This window comes from Hemiscyllium ocellatum, chromosome 5, assembly GCF_020745735.1.
Source record: "Hemiscyllium ocellatum isolate sHemOce1 chromosome 5, sHemOce1.pat.X.cur, whole genome shotgun sequence".
NCBI lineage: Eukaryota > Metazoa > Chordata > Chondrichthyes > Orectolobiformes > Hemiscylliidae > Hemiscyllium > Hemiscyllium ocellatum.
In genome coordinates, this window is record NC_083405.1 from 116,003,214 (window position 1) to 116,024,309 (window position 21,096).

General features: G+C 43.1%; 1 protein-coding gene across 2 annotated transcripts in view; it reads left to right on the top strand.

Moving 5' to 3' along the window:
* The window catches only part of ptprn2 (protein tyrosine phosphatase receptor type N2), a 956,995-nt gene that overhangs the window by 931,103 nt on the left and 4,796 nt on the right, over window positions 1-21,096 (top strand). The window contains exons 18-22 of one of the 2 annotated variants that reach the window (XM_060825120.1): window positions 2,700-2,819; window positions 5,627-5,793; window positions 6,786-6,839; window positions 7,118-7,182; window positions 20,653-20,744. In XM_060825120.1, coding sequence (XP_060681103.1) covers window positions 2,700-2,819; window positions 5,627-5,793; window positions 6,786-6,839; window positions 7,118-7,182; window positions 20,653-20,744 — 498 coding nt within the window. The remainder of the gene's footprint in view (window positions 1-2,699; window positions 2,820-5,626; window positions 5,794-6,785; window positions 6,840-7,117; window positions 7,183-20,652; window positions 20,745-21,096) is intronic. The other variant, XM_060825121.1, reaches the window with a different exon arrangement.

Genomic DNA, 21,096 nt, shown 5'->3' on the forward strand with positions numbered 1-21,096 from the left:
ATCTTTTCTTAAGTCAAGAGACTAAAACACAGTACTCCAGATATGATCTCACTACTGCCCTATGTGAGATATACAGTGTGATCAATTGTATTGATTTAATCCTGCAGATGTAAACACATAACAATAATGTATATAAGACTTCAATGAAAGTCATGTATATCAGGGCAGGTGACCAAATGCGTAGACAAAGTGTTAGCTTTTAGGGAACACTTTAATGAAGGAAAGCAAGGTGGTTAAATGGAAAGGTTTATGACGAGCTTAGAGCCTAATGGTTTTAAGAGATATTTTCTAATCGACCTGTCCAGGTATGTTAATACGCACACAAAATCAAAACGTGCTGTGGAGCGAAAACAGTTAACACTTATGGGTAGCACAAATTTCTCAGTGGTTAGCACTGATGCCTCATAGTACCAGGGACCCAACTTTGATTCCACCCTTGGGTGACGGTCTGTGCGGAGTTTGCACATTCTCCCCGTGTCTACAGGGGTTTCCTCCAAGTGCTCCGGTTTCCTCCCACAGTCCAACGATGTGTAGGTTAGGTGGATTGGCCATGGGAAATTGCACATTGTGTCCAGGGATGTGCAAGTTAGATGGATTATCCGTGGGACATGTGGGGATTGGGAAGGAGGGTGGGCCTGAGTGGAATGCTCTTCAGAAGGTCAGTGTGGACTCAAAGGGCAACATGACCTCCTTCCATATTGTAGGTATGCTATGATTTTGTGTCCAATGACCCTTCTTCATTACACATCTCTGGAGATGAGACTTGAATCCCAGTCTCCTGGCTCAGGGATAGGGTTAGCACCACTGTACCACAAGATCCCTCTCTGGTAGCTGTGTCCTAACAGAATCTAACGGATCTCCTGCAACTCATTCTCTTTTGACCTGCTATTTAAAGTGTCTATTCCAATTTTGCACAGAAGTATTTTCAAATGATTCCTTAAAATCTCCTTCATGGTAGTACTTCTTGCCTACTACATCCCCTACTAATTCTCCCTTTTCTAACAATTAACAACAGGGAAGGTAATTATTTCAGTGACTCTCTGCCTTCAATGGTGAACACTCTGCTCCCCAACCCCCCACTACTGAGCAAGAATTCTGAGCTTGCTGGTCAAAATTGTTCCCCCTTTCCCTCCAAAGACCTCTAGGAAATTGTGGCATGATAGTAATGTCACTGGGTTAATATTCCAAAACACCCTGGGGCTCTCCAGGGGTTTGAGTTTGAATCCCACAGTAGCAGGTGCTGAAGTTTGAATTTAGTAAGAACCTGGAATGAGAAGTGAACTCAATATGACCATGTAAACACTGTCAATTGTTATAAAAATCCATCTACTTCACTTTAGGAAAGGAAATCTGCCAGTTTTATCTGGTTTGGCCTACATGTGAATCCAGACTCGCAGCAATGGGGTACACTCTTTAGTGCCCTCTGAACAATTAATGATAGACAATAAATTCTAATGTAGCCAGCGATGCCAACGTCCCGTGAATAAATAAAACAAAATCCTGATCCTGGCTTCCTGTTTTACTGATCTGGCTTCTTCACAATCTCCTGGCTCAGCACTTTTGGGCCTTCCGTATCCCTATCCCTCGTCTTCCTCCTTCCGCTTTTCCCTCTTCCTCTTCCCTTTCAGATTCCCATCTCCTTCATCCTGTCCCCCATTCCATCTATCCTACCATTTTCCCCTTCTCTTTGCCTTCAATCTTTTCCCTTCCGTTTCCCTCTCGGCCCCTCCTCTCTCACTTCCTTCCAAGCTGCCTCCACTCCATCCTGAACTTTTTGGTTCAATTGTTCGCTCACGTGCTGAACCCTGCTTGATCTAATTAGTGACTTTGGTTGTGACTTCTTACCTAATTAAGAATAAATTGATAAAAAAAGGTACATACAAATCATTTATCACTCAGCATTTAGAATGTCCGAGCTCAGATGAAGTCTGTGTACTTTAGAAATGTCTATTGATGCTCTTGTCCCTAAACCTTTTCTAATTGCTTTTCACATGCACTGAGCTTTAACTTTTAATGGTACTAGTGAATTTCCCTGCCAGGTTCTCCACAAGGTGCATGGGTGGCTTGCATTGACATCCTTTCAGAATACAGAGTAGGTCATTGAAGGATTGTTTGATAGTCTTGATCATCATGTTTTTATAACTTCAATAAAACAAAAATTCTTCACATTTTGTTAAGGGTTTCACTGGTCTCTGTACCAGTCCAATAGAAAGGACAAGATAATGAGAGCATGCATTTGACATTATAGCATGACAGTTGGAAATTATGTTTTGTTTTAAGGTTTAGTGGAAATCTTCTTAAAAAGTGTCATTTTTAATGGCAATCCATTCAAATGTCATAATAAGCCACACCCATCTATAGATCGTTTGCTGCAACTAACTCATACATGATAGGTAATGGGTTATCTAGCATGATTACATTATTCCAGCACTGCACAAGGACACTGAGGAAATTAGGTGTTGAGTTTGAAAGACCTGGTCATTTCCAGCCCAGATATGGACACTACAGACAAAAATAAACTTCTACGGAGGCTGCAGTATGAATTTTTACTGTAGGTTGGCGAGCAGCAAGTGAAACGTGAATTAAGTAGTTGTTCACATTTTCCTGGTGTGAATGACTTCTCATCGTGACTCAGTGATAATAAATGCAGAATAATTAATGCATACATGGTGACTGCAGTCTCTGATATTCCCCATCAGATGGTTTGGGAAAATGGCTGTGTTGTTATCGTCATGCTGACGCCCTTAACAGAGAATGGAGTCAAGCAATGCTACCACTATTGGCCAGATGAGGGTTCAAACCTCTACCACATCTATGAGGTAAAGTGCTACAGTGTGATTCCACAATGATCTGTATTTCGGTTCTTATTATATCAGTGACTCAAGCATCCGCAATAACAAATTTTAAAATGAGCTGTTTACAATGTTGGTACCTGATTTGATGTGTGACTTCTCCTTCCAAGAATTTTGTGAAAACAGTCCCTCCCAGACTGTAAATTATTTAAGACGATAGCATCTATCTGTGAAGTACTGTTTTAACAAGCTGGCCCAATGCCAGGATTCTCAGAGTGCCTAAGCTTCTGTGGGACCCATTTACATATTCCCTTTCCTGCTCTCACTTGCTTTCCCTGAGTGACTCCCTCTTTAATCCTCCTAATTTCATATCCTTGCCCTCACAATTTTAAATTCATGACTTTGTATTAGTCCCAGTAAATTAGCTGTTTTCTTTTTGTGCATAGCCATGACATCAATCACGACCACTGTTCTGATGTATCACCTATGGCAAACGACACACGCCATGGACTTAAAGCGCTGTCTTTGTACATGTTATCATTTAGAGTGTACAATTATAATGAATGATACCATCTTATAATCCAAGTGTAATTGCAATTGGAAAAGAGAGCTGGCTGGAAGATAAGGCAGACAATGTTCCAGCAACAAACTAGCTATTTTGAGGGCAAACGCAAACTTTAACTGCTCTTTCAAACAGTCTCAATATTTCAGTTCACACACATTGCAAGCAACTCCAAGCAAAGCAGTAAACAACAGGTTTCAAGGTTTAAGATGCATGGCATTGTTTGAGGCTTTTGCTCTCATTGCAAACATTCCAGGTTTTCAGTGAAAGGGCATGGCTGGAAGCTGATGGCATCCCATCTCTCCGTTCTTTCCAACTTACTTTCTGCCAAGCAGCCACATCGCTGGCACAAGCTGTGAGCACTTGACTGTCAGCCAACACTTTGTGAGGTCGAATACGAGATGAGCTTTTCCTTTGCATTCTGCTCCGTCGTATGTTGTTGACACTCTGATCACTTTGCTCTTGGGTTGCAGCCCAGGATTGTCTGGCTGGTTGTCCCTGCATCATGCTTTCTGCAGTGATTCTCACTACCTGCAGTATGTAGAGTGAGCTGGCAGATGAATGGAGAGGCTGGGAGAGAGAGGCTCATATCACCTGTACAATGCGGATTCAGACTCCAAGTGCAACTCATTCTCAAAGTGGTTAACATTGACAGGATCCCAGCTACAACAGAAACATGGTCAAACCACTGTCAATAGCAGTCCTTAACATAATACCAATGATCCAACATCCCAAGAACTGATTACAATTGGGGACCCATACTTTCATTGTGATTACTCTTCGATCCTGCAGCATTGGTATTTGGGGGTTTCCATATGAGCAGGGCTCCAACCTCTGATGTCAGAACTCCATCAAGGCTAAATCACAAAGGCTACCCCAGTTTTATGCTTTTTCTGAATGTTATGCTGTATATAGGGTCTTCTAGGAGAAAGTGAGGACCGCAGATGCTGGTGATCAGTGCTGAAAATGTGTTGCTGGAAAAGTGTAGCAGGTCAGGCACCAACACCCGGACCAACCAACCCAACCACCCCATGGCTCAACACTTCAACTCCCCCTCCCACTCCACCAAGGACATGCAGGTCCTTGGACTCCTCCATCGCCAGACCATAGCAACACGACGGCTGAAGGAAGAGCGCCTCATCTTCCGCCTAGGAACCCTCCAACCACAAGGGATGAACTCAGATTTCTCCAGTTTCCTCTTTTCCCCTCCCCCACCTTGTCTGAGTCCCAACCCTTGAACTCAGCACCATGTTCCTAACCTTCAGTCTTCTTCCTGACCTCTCCGTCCCCACCCCCACTTCGGCCTATCACCCTCACCTTAACCTCCTTCCACCTATCGTATTTCCAACGTCCCTCCCCCAAGTCCTTCCTCCCTACCTTTTATCTTAGCCCGCTTGGCACACTCTTCTCATTCCTGAAGAAGGGCTCATGCCCGAAATGTCGATTCTCCTGCTCCTTGGATGCTGCCTGACCTGCTGCGCTTTTCCAGCAATACATTTTCAGCTCTGTATATAGGTTCCCCAATTTACAAACGCGATCCCATACTGTGGTGTAATTTTAAATTCCGGACATACCACATTTCCATCCTAGCTGCTTTTTGATATCCTGCATTGTGCTCTGATTTGCATAAACAAACCGATCTGAAATGAAGTCCAGAACGGAACCCGTTCCTAAGCCAGGAACTGCCTATATCAGGTTAATTGTAAATCAGTCGAGTGAGTGCACAGATCATTTATATTAATGAACTGGACAAACCTGGAGAGAGTAAACTGCTGTCCCAGAGAGGGAAACCTGCAAGTTCCTGATTTCTAGGATTGTGTATGGCCCCTGTTCCATTTCCTGATCTGTATGCAGCTCGAGTTGGTTAATAAAGCTGGGAGAAAGCTCATGTGGGGCAAAAACAAAGGCTCCTTGGCCTGACTCTAAACCTGAAGCAATGGAAAAGCTACACCTTATATCTTGATTAAAGCCATGCTACAAGTCCCATTTGATACAAAGGGGTGTCACTGCAATCAGAGGTAAAGTTTGCACCTGCAGGAGAGTCCAGATCTAGACGTTATCAATTTGAGGTAATCAGTAGTAAATCCAGTATACTTCCGGAGAAACCTTCACTTCAGAAAGTGACTAAAATGAGGGAAGATAATGGAAGGATTTATAGATAAGGTGAAATGATGTAGAATGGGGTAAAGATAAACAATTGCACAGACTATTTATGTCAAATGGACTGTCTCTGTGAAGTGGATAACCCCTTTACTTTAATGTTGTATTTCAGGTTAACCTTGTCTCCGAGCACATCTGGTGTGAAGATTTCCTGGTACGCAGCTTTTACCTCAAAAACCTCCAGACGAACGAGACACGCACAGTCACTCAATTCCATTTCTTAAGCTGGTTTGACCAAGCTGTCCCCTCGTCCACCAGAATCCTCTTGGACTTCCGCAGGTACAGCACCTCGGGGGGCGAGATGATCTTATTGTATGCTTTGTTTAGTTTGCTCTTGTATGTCTCATTGATTTTAGAGGCCTTTCAGGCACTACTAAGGCCCCTTGGGAAATGTGGGTGTTTCACCGGGAGACCTGTAAACCTTGGGTGTCAACGTGCTGAAGCATTTGGCTTTAAACATTGCTTGAGCCGGTTTTGTTTGGCAGTGAGCCAATGATTGTCAAATAAGTAACATCAGATTGAAGAAGCCCAGCGAACACAGTGGGGCAGCGTTTTCTGACTGCAGATAGAGATACAGTTGATATGTCTAATTAATTTATTCCTTCTGCCCCGAGGGAGCAAATTTGCACTTTAAAGGAGATTGTGAGACAAAAAAAACAGCAAAAATTAGCATCAATGTGTGAAGTACTCTTTTAAATTTGAAATTATGCTAAATATTACCCTAGCCTGACATATTTTCTTGCTGTGTGCCACAGAATTTACTAACAGTGCTCGCTCTGTAAATGGACAAACTCTTATGTTACCAGCTCATTAACAGTTGCCAGTGTCATTTTTGTGATGTTGCAGCTAGTAATATAAGCCCAGTTGCATAGTCACAAAAGTGATCATTGGAAACTGTGACTCTGCAGCAGGGAACAATGTGGAAAAATAAACCTTGCCTTGGCCTCTAACCACCTTTGACTTTTGCTTGCTAATGGTTTGCATGATGGTTTCTCTCTTGACTGAATGCTGGTTGGTATTACTAATTCCTGTGTTTGATTTTTAACCAATTTACGTGGCTAGGGTGAGGACAGAGTGCTTTGCTGTACATAAAAACATGCACACAAAGAGAAGAAACAACTCTTAACGGGGGTTATTCAACTGTTTGGCAGTGATGAGCTTTAAATTTGCTTCACGTTAATATTTTAACTTTGCATTGACAGCACAGGTATTCACATAAACAGGCAGTATGGACTGCATGCTTGAATTGAGTTTCTTCTGCTTTATTACAGAAAGGTAAACAAGTGCTACAGGGGACGCTCATGTCCGATAATTGTTCACTGCAGGCAAGTACATTTTCTTTGTGCATGCTTTTTTTAATTAAAAAAGGGAGCACGGGAGTGGGAACCATTTCTGCAGAATCCCCTGTGCAACTCCCCCCCCACCACCACCACTGCTGAGGAACATCAGCCGTTCCCTGGTGAACAGCTGACTGAGAGTCGGGTAGACATTTCTATAAGTTAAAAATAAAAGAGATGACAGCAGCTGTCTTATGGGTCTGAATGGTGAAATGCTAATAGCAATTATTTTTTTCCCCCAACCTTCCCTCTCTTATTGTTGACAGTGATGGCGCTGGAAGATGTGGGACCTACATTCTGATTGACATGGTTCTGAATAGGATGGCCAAAGGTGAGAGTCGTTGGCTTCTTTTGTTAGTGAGATTGAGTGGGTGTGTGTATTTTTGCTGTCTGAGAGTATGTATATGTGTGCTTATGTGTTTGTTTTTGTATGTATGCACATATACGTGTGTGTGTATGAATGTGTGAGTGTATAAGTATATGTGCGTGCCTTTTGTGTGTGTATTTTTGTGTTTGTATGTATGAATATGTATGTGTATGTTGTGTGTGTGTTTGTGTGTGGGGGGGGGAGGAAGGGGTGGGGGTAGTGGAAGGTGGTCATCTTGTTACCCTGGAGATGGTAGGCATTCGCATTCAGGAGACAGCCAGAGAGAGAATATGTGCAAAGCAGATTGTGCTGTTTGTTGAATGGCCTATGGTTATTTGCACTGCTTTATTGATTGCTGAGTCAGTTCGTTCGAAAATAAAGGCTGTGAACTGCAGATAATGGTTGAGAGTAATTAATAATAACAAAGAAAAGGTTTTACCGATAAAAGAAAAATGGCTGCACAACATAAAGGTCCAAGTGTATTGAATGAGGGGAGATAGTTAGAAGACAGACCATGGGACATTTAAGTACAGGATCATCATGCTGTGTCAATCATCTTTCAGCTCCATTTACTTGGTCTGTCTTGGAAGCCTTTTCAAGGCAGAAGGAATGTGGACAAAGGCTTTCAAGTAGACTGCTTTCAGCTAAGCAATGTGTACTTATATATAAAAAGATCTATTAATACAGTCATTTCTTCCAGTCAGATTGTGACACGATGGTAAGTGTAGAAAAGCACTGCAGGTCAAACAGAACTTGACCCAGAAAACTTGCACTGGCAGACTGCAGCTGACCAGGATGAAACCAGCTGGAGCAGCAAAATGAGTCCCTCTGTCACTCAGCGCTCTGTATTTCACATCAGAGCCCAACAAGCTTCCTAAAATGAAAGAATGGTGCCTGGAGCTTTGTCTCCCATGAGAGATGCACAAAACTTTGAAAGATGGTCAAATAGGGTGGCATGTTGCAAATTTTCCAAATCTGATTAGGTTTCTGTTGAAGATTTCCACATGATACATTAACCCATGTTTCTCCTTTAGCTGATAACAGACTGTCTGATCCTAACATGACAGATATAGTTACGTTAATACTGTGTGGGAAAACAGGATTTGCAACCCATCAACAGGAAAGACACTTCATGTGATAAGTGGTTCTCATAGTACACTGCCCAATATTTATATCTCAGCCAACATCACTAAAACAGTTCATCTGCTTGTTGTCACATTGCTGTTCATGGGGTAGGATTCCCAACAGCCATTGCATCTCATTGACTGGAGTAATAGAGGAATCTAAACAGTTCCAATTAATTTGCTGTTTGCAGCATTTGTTATATTCATGCCGTGTTGACTCTACAGGCACTACAGAAATTGCTGGGGGCTTATTGGTGATCATTTCAGTAAACTCAGGCTGTGCCTAGTGAGTGTCAATGCATAGCAGCTGAATCTCTGAATGGGAACTACGGCAGAAAAAGTACAAGGGCAGCTCTGCAAACAATCATTGAGTTCATCCATTCTCTGCAAGTGTTCGAATCGCCAAGAGAAAGTGCAGCATTGTTGAGGCTGTTATTTTAGAAGTCTGCCATTATACTCGTTTGGAAAATGAGTCAGCACCTTGAGGTCCTTGTGTTTGTTGCATCTGAGAAATGATTTGGAAGTTTCGGAGTTGACTTTATTTTTGAACGGGAAATAAGATGTCATTTACTTATCTCTTTGTACCGTACAATATCAAATGGCATTTCAAAGCACAGTGTTAGTGCTTTGCACAATGCAAAGGACGTCATGTGAAACTGGGCTGAAGAAAGGTTTCTTCAAGTTGGTCACCCTGCCCCCATTTCCCTCCCCTCCCCCGCCTCACAGGGATTTCATATTGACCTCTTCTTCTTTTGCCTCTGGTGTAAATGGCTTGAAACCCTGTAACCTGGAGGTTTGGCACTTGTTCGAATGGAAAGATCAAAGGGCAGAGTGGGTATCTAAACCTCCCGCTGAGCAGGGCCTTTCCCAGGCTGTCATACTGAGAGACAAGCAAAGACTTTGTTCTGAAAGAAATCGGCCTGGCTTCTAAGGCCAACGCTGTCATTGTCTGGGGTAAAAAAGTTTGAGGCCTAAGAAAAGATCTAGTGTTCATCTACCGATCAAAGGCTGAAGTTGTGGACCCCTAAATCTCTCTTGCTCTTTCTTTTTAAACAAAAGAATGCGACGAACAAATGTGGGACAGAGAGAATAGCCCTAGCTTGCTTTACTAGCACTGTCAGAGCAGCATTATTAGCATCGAGAGCACAGGCTGAACGTGTAAATTCATATTTAACACACATTTGTTCAGAGAAATTGGTCATTGCAGGGGCAGGTAAGGAAACCCCTCCTTTAACCTTGTGGTTTCTGTGATAAATAGAGAGAAGGTCAAGATCTGTAACTCAACCCAGCACAATTACAGGCAATGTAGACATTTCTGAAGCTTTCACCTTGACTAATATCAAAGGAGGATGGAAAGCAAGAGAAATTACATATTTTAGGTTGAAGACTGAAATGTCAGTTACAAAGTGAAGGGTAATTGTATCAATAAGCCAAGAACAGTCTGCATTGGATTTTGAAGAAGTAAAAGAGTGGGTGAAGGGTTAAGAGGGCTAGCAACAGTGCATAGACTATTTAAAAATCAAATCCCGAGCCTGCTGCTTATGATTGTGGGGATTATGGATGTGAAAGAGACATCCTAATTCAAAATATTTGATTAGATAGTTTCAGCAATTGAATATCAAAGTAATACCTTACTCAAGTTTATGAACACGGATGTATTTGTCTGGATGTTGGCCTCCATTGTAACATCAGGCTGGATTCAGATGGGTGCGTGGTGTGGTAAAATGAAACTAACTTATCGCTTTTTAAAATGACCATTTTAATCACTTGGGCTTTCTTGAATCCTGCCAGTTGTGGCATGTGGCAGCAGGATGCCTCACAGTCTGTATAAACCTCACCCATCGAGCTAGACGGTAGGATCAGTTTTCAATAGATTTGGATTTAGGTTTTACTGCCACATGTACTCAAGTACAAAAGTGCAGGAGTTCAATGAAAAGAATATAATGTCACAATGTATGGTGCCATCTTAAGTACAAAGGTAACTAGGTACAAAAAAGCTTAGGTACAAAGTAGTAAAAGCAACAAAGTTTAAAAGGTTAAGCATCATCTTCATAGAATAAATATAAAAATAAAGAAATAAGGTGATAATCAACATTAAGCATTAGCTGGAGAGGTGATGGGTATATGAATATGGAGGGATATGAGCCAGGTGCTGGCAGGTGGGCCTAGATTGGGTTGGGATATCTGGTCAGTATGGATGGGTTGAACCGAAGAATCTATTTCCGTGCTGTACATCACTATGACTCTAGTGATTATTATTGCAAGACTATTAATCCAGAAACCCAAGCAATGTTCTGAGGACGTAGGTTTGAATCCCATTGCAGCAGATTCAATAAAAATCAGGAGTTAGAAGTTTAACAATGACCAGGAATCCATTTTCAATTGTTGGGGAAAATCCTAACTGGTTCACTAATAATCTTGAGGGAAGGAAACTGCCATCCTTACTGGTCTGGCCTACATGTGACTCAGACCCAATGTGATTGACTTTTGAGGCAGTTAGACATTGGCAACAAAAGCTGGCCTGGCCAGCAATGCCCTCATCCCACGAATGACTTTTAAAAAAATTAAAGTCCTGTTTAATATATATATGAAAAATGAAGGAATAAAGTTAAAAGTACAGCAGTTTTTGATGAGTCTTCTGCTTAACTCGCTCGGAGGCCTCAGCTGCAAATGTGTTGCTGGTCAAAGCACAGCAGGCCAGGCAGCATCTCAGGAATAGAGAATTTGACGTTTCGAGCATAAGCCCTTCATCAGGAATAAGAGAGAGAGAGAGCCAAGCAGGCTAAGATAAAGGGTAGGGAGGAGGGACTGGGGGGAGGGGCGATGGAGGTGGGATAGGTGGAAGGAGGTCAAGGTGAGGGTGATAGGCCGGAGTGGGGTGGGGGCGGAGAGGTCAGGAAGAGGATTGCAGGTTAGGAGGGCGGTGCTGAGTTGAGGGAACCGACTGAGACAAGGTGGGGGGAGGGGAAATGAGGAAACTGGAGAAATCTGAATTCATACCTAGTGGTTGGAGGGTTCCCAGGCGGAAGATGAGGCGCTCCTCCTCCAGCCGTCGTGTTGTTGTGTTCTGCCGGTGGAGGAGTCCAAGGACCTGCATGTCCTCGGTGGAGTGGGAGGGAGAGTTAAAGTGTTGAGCCATGGGGTGATTGGGTTGGTTGGTTCGGGCGGCCCGGAGGTGTTCTCTGAAGCGTTCCGCAAGTAAGCGGCCTGTTTCACCAATATAGAGGAGGCCACATCGGGTGCAGCGGATGCAATAGATGATGTGTGTGGAGGTACAGGTGAACTTGTGGCGGATATGGAAGGATCCCTTGGGGCCTTGGAGGGAAGTGAGTGTGGAGGTGTGGGCGCAAGTTTTACATTTCCTGCGGTTGCAGGGGAAGGTGCCGGGGGTGGAGGTTGGGTTGGTGGGGGGTGTGGATCTGACGAGGGAGTCACGAAGGGAGTGGTCCTTGCGGAACGCTGATAGGGGAGGGGAGGGAAATATATCCTTGGTGGTGGGGTCCGTTTGGAGGTGGTCCTTGGTGGTGGGGTCCGTTTGGAGGTGCGGCCTCAGCTGCCTGTTTCAGATACCAGGGAGTTCCCTCCCAGTGGGCCATGATGCCATCGCTGCTGCTGAAGCTGCCACCTCCCCTATCTCTGCTGCTGATGTAGGGGCTGGGGTTGTTGTTGGTGGTGGTGGTGGGGGAGGGGGTTAGGTGGAGTCAGGGAGCTGTAATTGGGGCACAGTGAGGACGTGGATGGTGGGGCAGGTGCCGGTGTTGGAGTGGGAGATAGTGTGGATCTCACATTCAGGCACTGTGGATGATTGCCGCCGGACAAGATGAAACTTTCATCATGGGGTCCTGGAGTAGTAAACCCAAACTTCATGATCGAAGTTGACAGTTTATTGTCAAACTGAGGGAGCATTATGCTGCTGGCAATTGCATTCTGCTGACGAGGAGATAAACAAAAAAAGAATTGCTGGAGAAACTCAGCAGGTCTGGCAGCACCTATGGAAGAGAAAAAAGGTAAAAACAATGACTGCAGATGTTGGAAATCAGATTCTGGATCAGTAGTGCTGGAAGAGCACAGCAGTTCAGACAGCATCCAAAGTGCAATGAAATCGACGTTTCAGGCAAAAACCCTTCATCAGGAAGTTAACATTTCAGGTCCAGTTACCCTTCTTCTGAAATTAACTAACAATCAGACTACCTGAGGAAAATCTCCTGATTTTTATTGTGGAAGAATATTATTGGGCCATTGAATGGGTAATAACTGAGTTAAGGACTGCTCAAAACAGTTTTATGTAAGTGTGTGCTCTCTGGAAAATTAATTTCTCAAAATATTTTTCCACTGAGAAATACAATCCCTATAAAATAGCCCAATTAAAATGAAGCTTTTGCATTTTATAGAAATGCTTTTCCCTCTTTCAGTTTGTGGAATATTACCTCAGAGATCAAAAACCCTTTAGGAGAGAAATTGATCACTACAGTCCTACCAGCGCAGATGATTTCTCGCACTAAATCAGGAAGGCATGATGCCTGATCACAATGAAACGTACGGCCTTAGTCTTAACCAGACCTCTAAATGAAGTAAGCCTACTGTGGCTACCAGGAACCTTTGCCAGAAAATGATCGTGGTAGTGCCCTGCAGATGGATCCTGAGAGGGTTGAAGATAATCAGCCTGGGCTGAACTATTATGGCTGGCAGCTGTCTTTGGAGCTGGTACACAAGACAATTATCTTAGAAAACGCGCCTGCCTTGAGACTGGCCACAGTGTCTTTAAGGACAGCAGGTCAGGCCTCACGTGGACCAGGACCATTCAGCTTAGCACCTGCTGTATTCCCCCCTGTCCAAGTTTGAAAAGGAGCAGATAAGCATAAGAGTCTGTTCCCAATATGGACCTAGACTCTGATTCCAGAACCCATACTGATGTGGTGGGCTCTACCATATTGAATGTTTATTTACCTGTATTTTTAGAACTTGTACAACGCCAACAAATTTCCAGTTCCTCAATTCTACTGAAGAAGATATTCCCTGACCTCTAGTATCCAGAAAGTAGTTTGGGTTCATTAATCTGGATAAAGTTAAGCCAGTGGAAAAAAAAAGCCTACTCAGTTCTGTGGAAGACTGTATCTGGCTTGTTTGGTGGAATTTTGCCGTCAATGACAGTGCTAATCCTTAAGGCTGAAAAATAAGTATTAAGGAGTTACTACCTTAGGTCCTGTAACTTAATTTGGTTTGTTTAAGGCCATGGGTATGTTAATCTTCTTTGTGGAATGTATTAGTAACTGATGGGATCTGAAGGACCACTCTTTCCCAAGATTATGTTTTCTGGAATCAAATGTTTTGCTTAGCTAAGTTGTTATTTTCTGAAAAAAAATATAACATTATTCTTAGTTGTGACTGGAACAAACTTTGAATCTCTTTTTGTTAACTTCTTAGGCACTTCCTGTTGACGTAACCATACGCTTTCCTGCCTGCCTCAGCAGTCCCTACATCTCCATGTGGGCCTACCAGCCTGACACTGCTGCAGTCTTCTCATTGGGAAACCCATTCCCTTGAATACTACATCTACAAGAGCAAGTCAGAGGCTAGGAATACTGCAGCTCACCTCCTGACACCCCAAAGCTTGTCCACCATATATCTACAAGGTACAAGTCAGGAAAATGGTGAAGTTTTCCCCACTTATCTATATGAGTGCAGCTCCAACAACACTCAAAAAGCTTGACACCATCCGGGGGAAAACAGTCCACTTGATTGGTACCACATCCACAAATACTCACTGCCTCACGCACTGACATATGGAATGCACCACCTACAGGATGCATTACAGAAATTCGTCAAGGCTCCTTTGATATCACTTTGCAAATGCACAACCATTTCCATCTCGAAGGACAAGGGCAACGCACACATTGGAACACCACTACCTGCAATTTTCCCTCCAAGTCACTCACGATCCTGACTTGGAAATGTATTGTTGTTCTTTCACTGTTACTCGGTCAAAATCCTGAAACTCCCTTCCCAATGGCCTTATGGGTTTACTTACAGCAGTCCAGGAAGGCAGCTCACCACCACCTTCTCAAGGACAATTAGGGGTGGGCAATAAATGCTGGATTGGTCAATAATGCCCACATCCCACAAATGATTAAAATGAGATTCATCTGCTTTCCTTAATGGATGTGACTCCTGCAGGCCAATTCTTAATTGGTCCCCTCTTGATGTCTCCAACCCCAGCCACCTCCAGATTCCAAATCTGGGATGATGTCTGATCTGAAATTGAACCTGATGTCAGGATCAAGCCTCAACTTGGAGAATTCGACCCCGTATTTCAAAATATAGTGGGTGGTAAGAGCCAAGATAATGGTGTTCCTTTGGGTCATTCCTTTGACTGACTGGGTCATTTCACACAGTTGACTGGGTTTCAGTCTGCACCTCTTTTTATATTGGGTGCCTCTCAACATTATTTTCTTTTTTTTAATAGGATGTGACATTGCTGGCAAGCAAATATTGCCCCTCCCTAAATGCACTTTTTACAAGGGGCCTTTACCAATGCAGCAAGAATTATGATTACAAGAATGAGACATTCTGGATTGATGATTAGTGCATGCTATGAACAGACTCCCCCTTCCACTTATTACCAGTTCACATATGAGGTTTCCCAATGCATTACCTGCTTGGGATACTGGTTCACAGTTACTTGAAAGTGGAGTCCCAGGTAGACAGGATGGTGAAGGCATTTGGTATGCTTTCCTTTATTGGCCAGTGCATTGAGTATAGGAGTTGAGAGGTCATGTTGCAGCTGTACAGGACATTGGTTAGGCCACTATTGGAATGGAGAGTGTGGTGCTGGAAAAGCACAGCAGGTCAGGCAGCATCCGAGAAGCAGGAGAATCGACATTTCGGGCAAAAGTCCTTCATCACCACTTTTCACCACTATTGGAATACCGCATTCCATTCTGGTCCTCCTGCTGTAGGAAAGATGTTGCCTAGAAAGGATTCAGAAAAGATTTACAAGGATGTTGCCAGGATTGAAGAGTTTGAGCTGAAGAAGATGGGGCTATTTTCCCTGGAGCATCAGAGGCTGAGGGGTGACCTTAAAGAGGGCTAAAATAATGAGGGGCACAGATAGGGTTAATAGCTAGCATCGTTTCCCCAGGGTAGGGGAGCCCAAAAGTAGAGAGCATCGATTTAGGGTGAGGGGTGGAAGATTTAAAAGGGACCTAAGGGGCAACTTTTTCACACAGAAGGTGGTGTATGTATGGAATGAGCTGCCAGAGGAAGTGGTGGAGGCTGGTACAATTGCGTCATTTAAAAGGCATCTGAATGGGTATATGAATAAAAAGGGTTTAGAGGGATATGGGCCAAGTGCTGGCAGATGGGACTAGCTTAATTTAGGATATCTGGTCAGCATGGACGAGTTGGACTGTAGGGTCTGTTTCTGTGATGTATGACTGTATGAGTCTATTACACTTTGAGACAGGATAGCCCAAACTACCGAGCTCCCAGGCGAAGAGAAATCAACTGGGTCCCTTCCTCAACAAGGATCATTTATGAAGAATATTTTCTCTTCCATATCCATTTTTTTAAAGTAGCTAATTTAACCAAGCTATTTGGAGGTAACAAAAGAGTGAGTTTATTAGGAGTAAATGAGAGATGAAATAGTAACATTACACACATATAAAGAATGAGGAACAAGAACTGAGTCCAACGACAACCTTCATATAAAGATAAAGTTAAAAATCACATGACACTGGGTTATAAGCTTTCAGAGCACTGTACCTTCAGCAAGTAGTATGTGCTATTTGAAGGAGCAGCGTTGTGAAAGCTTGCAGTTTCAAAGAAACTTGTTGGACTATAACTTGGTATCATGATTTTTAACTTTGTCCAGCCCAATCCAACACAGCATGTCCATACCATACATAAATATATCCAGTCCAGTCTCTGAGTCATTTGTGAAGAGCAGATAGTAGAATATAGTGGTTGTTACATTAGATGGTAAAGGTACGGTTGATGATTCTGCCTGAACTGCTGTGCTCTTCCAGCACCACTGATCCAGAATGATGTTAGTAATTGAGCAGTTAATTTTAGAATTCCCTATCTATTTGAATGTTGACTGACATTCTTTTGTCCTGGTTCCTTCCTACAGAGTCTATCTCACACAGATTGAAACAGTAAATGTTCTCTCTTTCTCTACCGACAGTGCAGGGGTGTTTACTGAGAATTCTAAAGCTTGATTCTCTATGAATCTATCTTCACCTGTCCAATCTTGGTCATGTGTAATTTTCTTTCCCTTTGGCAGTATTATCCACTGGAAATCACATAGGAACAGGAGTTGGCCATTCAGCCTGTTCTTCAGCCTGTTCCATCATTCATTGAGATTTCAGCTGATCTGTGACCTAACTCCATATTGCTGCCTTTGACCCATATCCCTTAATACTTTTGTTTAACAAAAAATCGTTTAAGATCTAAAGTTGACATTTGATCCAGCATCCACAGCCATTTGTAGAAAAGCATTCCAAATCTCTCCCATCTTTTATGTGTAGAAGTGGATTGTTGTGAAAACCCATCTGGTTCACAAATGTCCTTTAGAGAAGGAAACTGCCATCCTTTCCTAGTCTGGCCTACATGTGACTCCAGACCCACAGCAATGTGGTTGACTCTTAACAGCTGGCCCAGACAGCGATATCCTCATCCGGAGAGTGAATAAATGAAAAGTGCTTCCTAACATGTCTTCTGAACAGTCTGGTCCTAACTCTTAAACTGTATCCTGTTGATCTAGAATTCGCAAACAGTGGAAATAGTTTATCATTATGTACCCTGTCTTTTCTTATTAATATCTTACTGTAAGTAATCTAATCTACCGCTGGCACAGGACAAAGCCTGAACCGATCTTCTGCCCAGGAGGGAGAATCCTTAGCCACTGTGGGAGGGTTTTAACGAAAGGCTGAATTAGACGGGATGAGTCACTTCACTTTCTGTACTCCAGAATAGTTTCAAATCCAATCCAGAGTGAAAGGAATAAGTGCAGGAGACTCACACCTTTTAATCTGGCTGCTTCAGTTTAACAATCCTACTGAGGATACGCAATGGGGCATCAGCTGTCGATTGCAGATATTGCAATCACTGAACGACACCGTGGTGTAAGTGCTCTATAAATATGAGCAGGGATGTGGTCCAACCATCAAATGTGCTGATCAAATGTTCATTAACTTTCATTTGGAGCTTTAGAAATACCAGATTCAGAACTGATGGAAGCACTTGCACATGTATTATTTGCTGATGAGGTTGTTGGTTCTTAAATTCAGTTGTTTTCAGGGCACTCGTATCTCTGGGAGGCCTGGTTTCAAACGCAGCTGCATTGTGGCCCCACTGGTTGCACAGTTCCTTTAAGAAATGAGATGGGAGATTTGCAATCCAGGTTCTGGTCAGCATTTCATCTGTGGCATAAAATGGGCACTGACACGACATAGGAGCAGAAATTAGGCCATTCAGCCCATCAAGTCGGCTCCACCATTCAATCTTGGCTGAAAGGTTTTTCATTCCCACTTTTCTGCTTTCTCCCCATAACCTACGATTCCCTTGGCAACCAGAAACTTACCTATCTCAGTTTTAAATACACTCAATGACCTGGCCTCCACAGCCTTCTGTGGCAATGAATTCCACAGATTCACCACTCTGTAGCTGAAGCTCTTTTGCTCACATACTGGGTGGAAAACTGAATTGTTGCTCTGTCTCATCTGGCAAGTGCCTTTTTGACTGGAGGGAATTTTATTCCCCAACTATTCCTGATGTTCCAAGTGTTTCTGTGAAGCTAAGATGGCTGCCCTTTGACGTTTTGATGGAGCCCAGTTTGACAGATGGTTAAAATGGACAACTCGTCTCACCCCCCTTGCCAAGCCTATTGCCTTCCTGATTGTGGTGATTTAACCGGCTGTTTTGATTGAGCGATGGGCGCACCCACTGCTAAGACACACTTGCGGCTTTAGGTCTGAGGTCTGAGGATCAGGTGTAATTTTAACCCCAGGCCTGACCTTCCCAAACCACCTTGGTTACAAGAGACGTCTGATGTGAATGCTTCGCTGGGTTCTGAAGAACCATCTTGGGCAGCTCCTGGTCTCTTCTTCTCCTCACCATGACACCTTCTCAAACGCCAATCAGAGTGTTTGCTGCTATTCATTCCTCAACACCGTCCTGCCACTCCAAACATTCTTCTCCCCTCCCCACCCATGAAAATTGGCAGGAATGTGCTCCAACCATGAAATGTTCATTATCTTTCATTTGGAACTTTAGAAATACCAGATTCAGAACTGATGGAAGAACTTGCTTCCCACCTTGTTGGTTGAGCAGATACAAGCTGAAAGGCCTCAGATTAGGCCCAGCACACTTTCTATCTCTGGGCTTCCAACTACAGTTTGCTCACTGCCTCCTCTCCTATTCTCCATCTCCCAATTGGGGGCCAATGGTGGACTGGTAATCCACAAACTCATGCTAAGACTTTGGCAACATAGGTCAAATCCCCCCCACCACAAGTAAATTGACGTTCAATTAATAAAACTTTTGTAATGCAAAGTCAATCTCAGCAATGGTGAACATGGCAAACACAATTATGGTAAAATTTCATCTGCCTCAGTAATGCCCGTTGGTGAGAAAAATCCGTCATCCTTCTCTGATCTGGCTTGCCTATGATACCTGCAGCAAGGTGATTGGCCCTCTGAAATAACCAAACAAGCCTAACAATTCAAGTGCACTGGGTGGGCAGCAAATGCCGACTTTGTCAGTAACATACAAACCTATTAAAAATGAAAAAAAAGGTACAACTCTCACCAAGAGTTAAAACCAGTCTTTGAATGTTGAAAACATCGCTCATGTTGGCAAACACAAATAGGATGTGTTTCGCAGCTCTCACGTTGCTAATTATACACCTTCACCTCTTCATAATGACCAAAAACTGTTAATGCATTTGCATTTATCCAGGTTGCAAGGCTGGGTCCCTTTCAAAGAATGCAGCTGGGAATCATAACATCCTGTATACTGTTCCTGTAAATCCTGAATCCTAACCATTTGAAACATTTTAGAAATGCCAGGAGGACAATTAAAAGAACACTACTCAGAACTCAATACTCTTGAACTGCCCTTGAAGCACACATCACCCATGCAAGAAGTTTATTTTTAATTAATATTAATGTGTAGTCTTTTTTCTTTAAAAAATAAACAGCAGATGAAGATGCAGTAATTAGGTAAATGCTCAGTGAGGTATTCCTGTTTTGGCTTTCATTAATTGTGGCGATTGGTGCCACAATTAGGACAAAACGATAATAGGACAAGAGTTGAGGAGGAGGCGAGAGAGATTCAACAAGATGATTACTGTAACACTGATAATTATTGATTGATCACTATCAATGTGAAGCTGTTCGGAAACTGCATTAGTGGCTGTCCTGATAGATTGGTCGCAGTTTATGGCTCAGTGTTAATGGAACATAGAAGCAACACATAAATGACTGAGTAGCAGGATCTAGCTACAGCTACTGCATTGCTCTATTATCTACCCTATTTAGAGAGCTGTGATGTACAGAAAGCACACTTCTAACTTCCACCGATGACTTTCCATCAGGATTATCCTGGCTTATTGGCAGCAATATGGTGTAGGGAAAATAAACTATGCCTGTAAATTTGTAGAATCCTCTTAATTTATCACTATGCCCTCACCAGTAATAAATAACTAGGCTTTATAAGTGTACTGCAGCTCAAAAGCTCTGGTAGTAAAGGTAAAGGTAAAGTCACTTGTCTTCCCAAATCATCGGGCTGCTTTCTCATCAGAGAGAGTCGACTGGTGGTGGTTTGACCTGAGGGTCACCACACCTCAGGGTGAGGGGAGAGGTTGAGAAAGAGAGTCCTTCATGGTAACCTCAGCTGTTACACGAATTGAACTCAGAGCATCACTCTGCAAATCAGCCATTCAGCCAACTGAGCATATTGACAATAAATAAAGCTTGGAAGGGAAAGCGCTTTTGGTGCCGAGAAGTTCAATTTTACTGGGATCGTCAGAGTCCTGGGTTCTCGCAAGGCTGGCATTTAAACCCCATTCTTAAGGAGATGAGAATGCCATTGTATGAATCATCGGGCCACTTCAGAGGTCATCTGGGAGTCGTCCATGTTCAGTTTGGGCCTGACGTTTGTGTGAACTTAGAAATGCTCAATTTCTCAGCATCTTAATGGCACGTACTCAACTAGTGAGCATCAGAATTCTGAGTCCACGTGTTTTGAGAAAGTGTGGGATCTGACCTGGGGAAATTTGTAGGATTGGTACAGCAGTTTGATATCACTTCAGATTGTGGTTTATTGGCAGGTGCTAAGGAGATCGATATTGCTGCTACGCTGGAACATTTGCGAGACCAGAGACCAATGATGGTTCAGACAAAGGTAAACAAAAGCGCTAAAAAAAACATTAAAAGTGAAAACGCATATCACGCGAGGCAACAACAAGGAAAGGAAATGACTGTTCTTTCTGGTGAGACTTTTAACTCGGGGTTTGGGCTGTTGCCTAAGACATTTTTAATATTTGCTGAGTTTATTTTCAATTTCCAACATCACAAATTTATCAAATTCCTTCGGACTCACCATGGGATCTGACAGTTCCACTTTTGTTGAGGAAGGGAGTGGATGAAGGGTGTCAGTCAGGTTTAACACAGGCCTGGGTGAAATGGAGCTCTATGGGGATGAGGCTGCACCCTACCAGAGTCTACCCAATGAGATAGAGCTCATGATAATATTG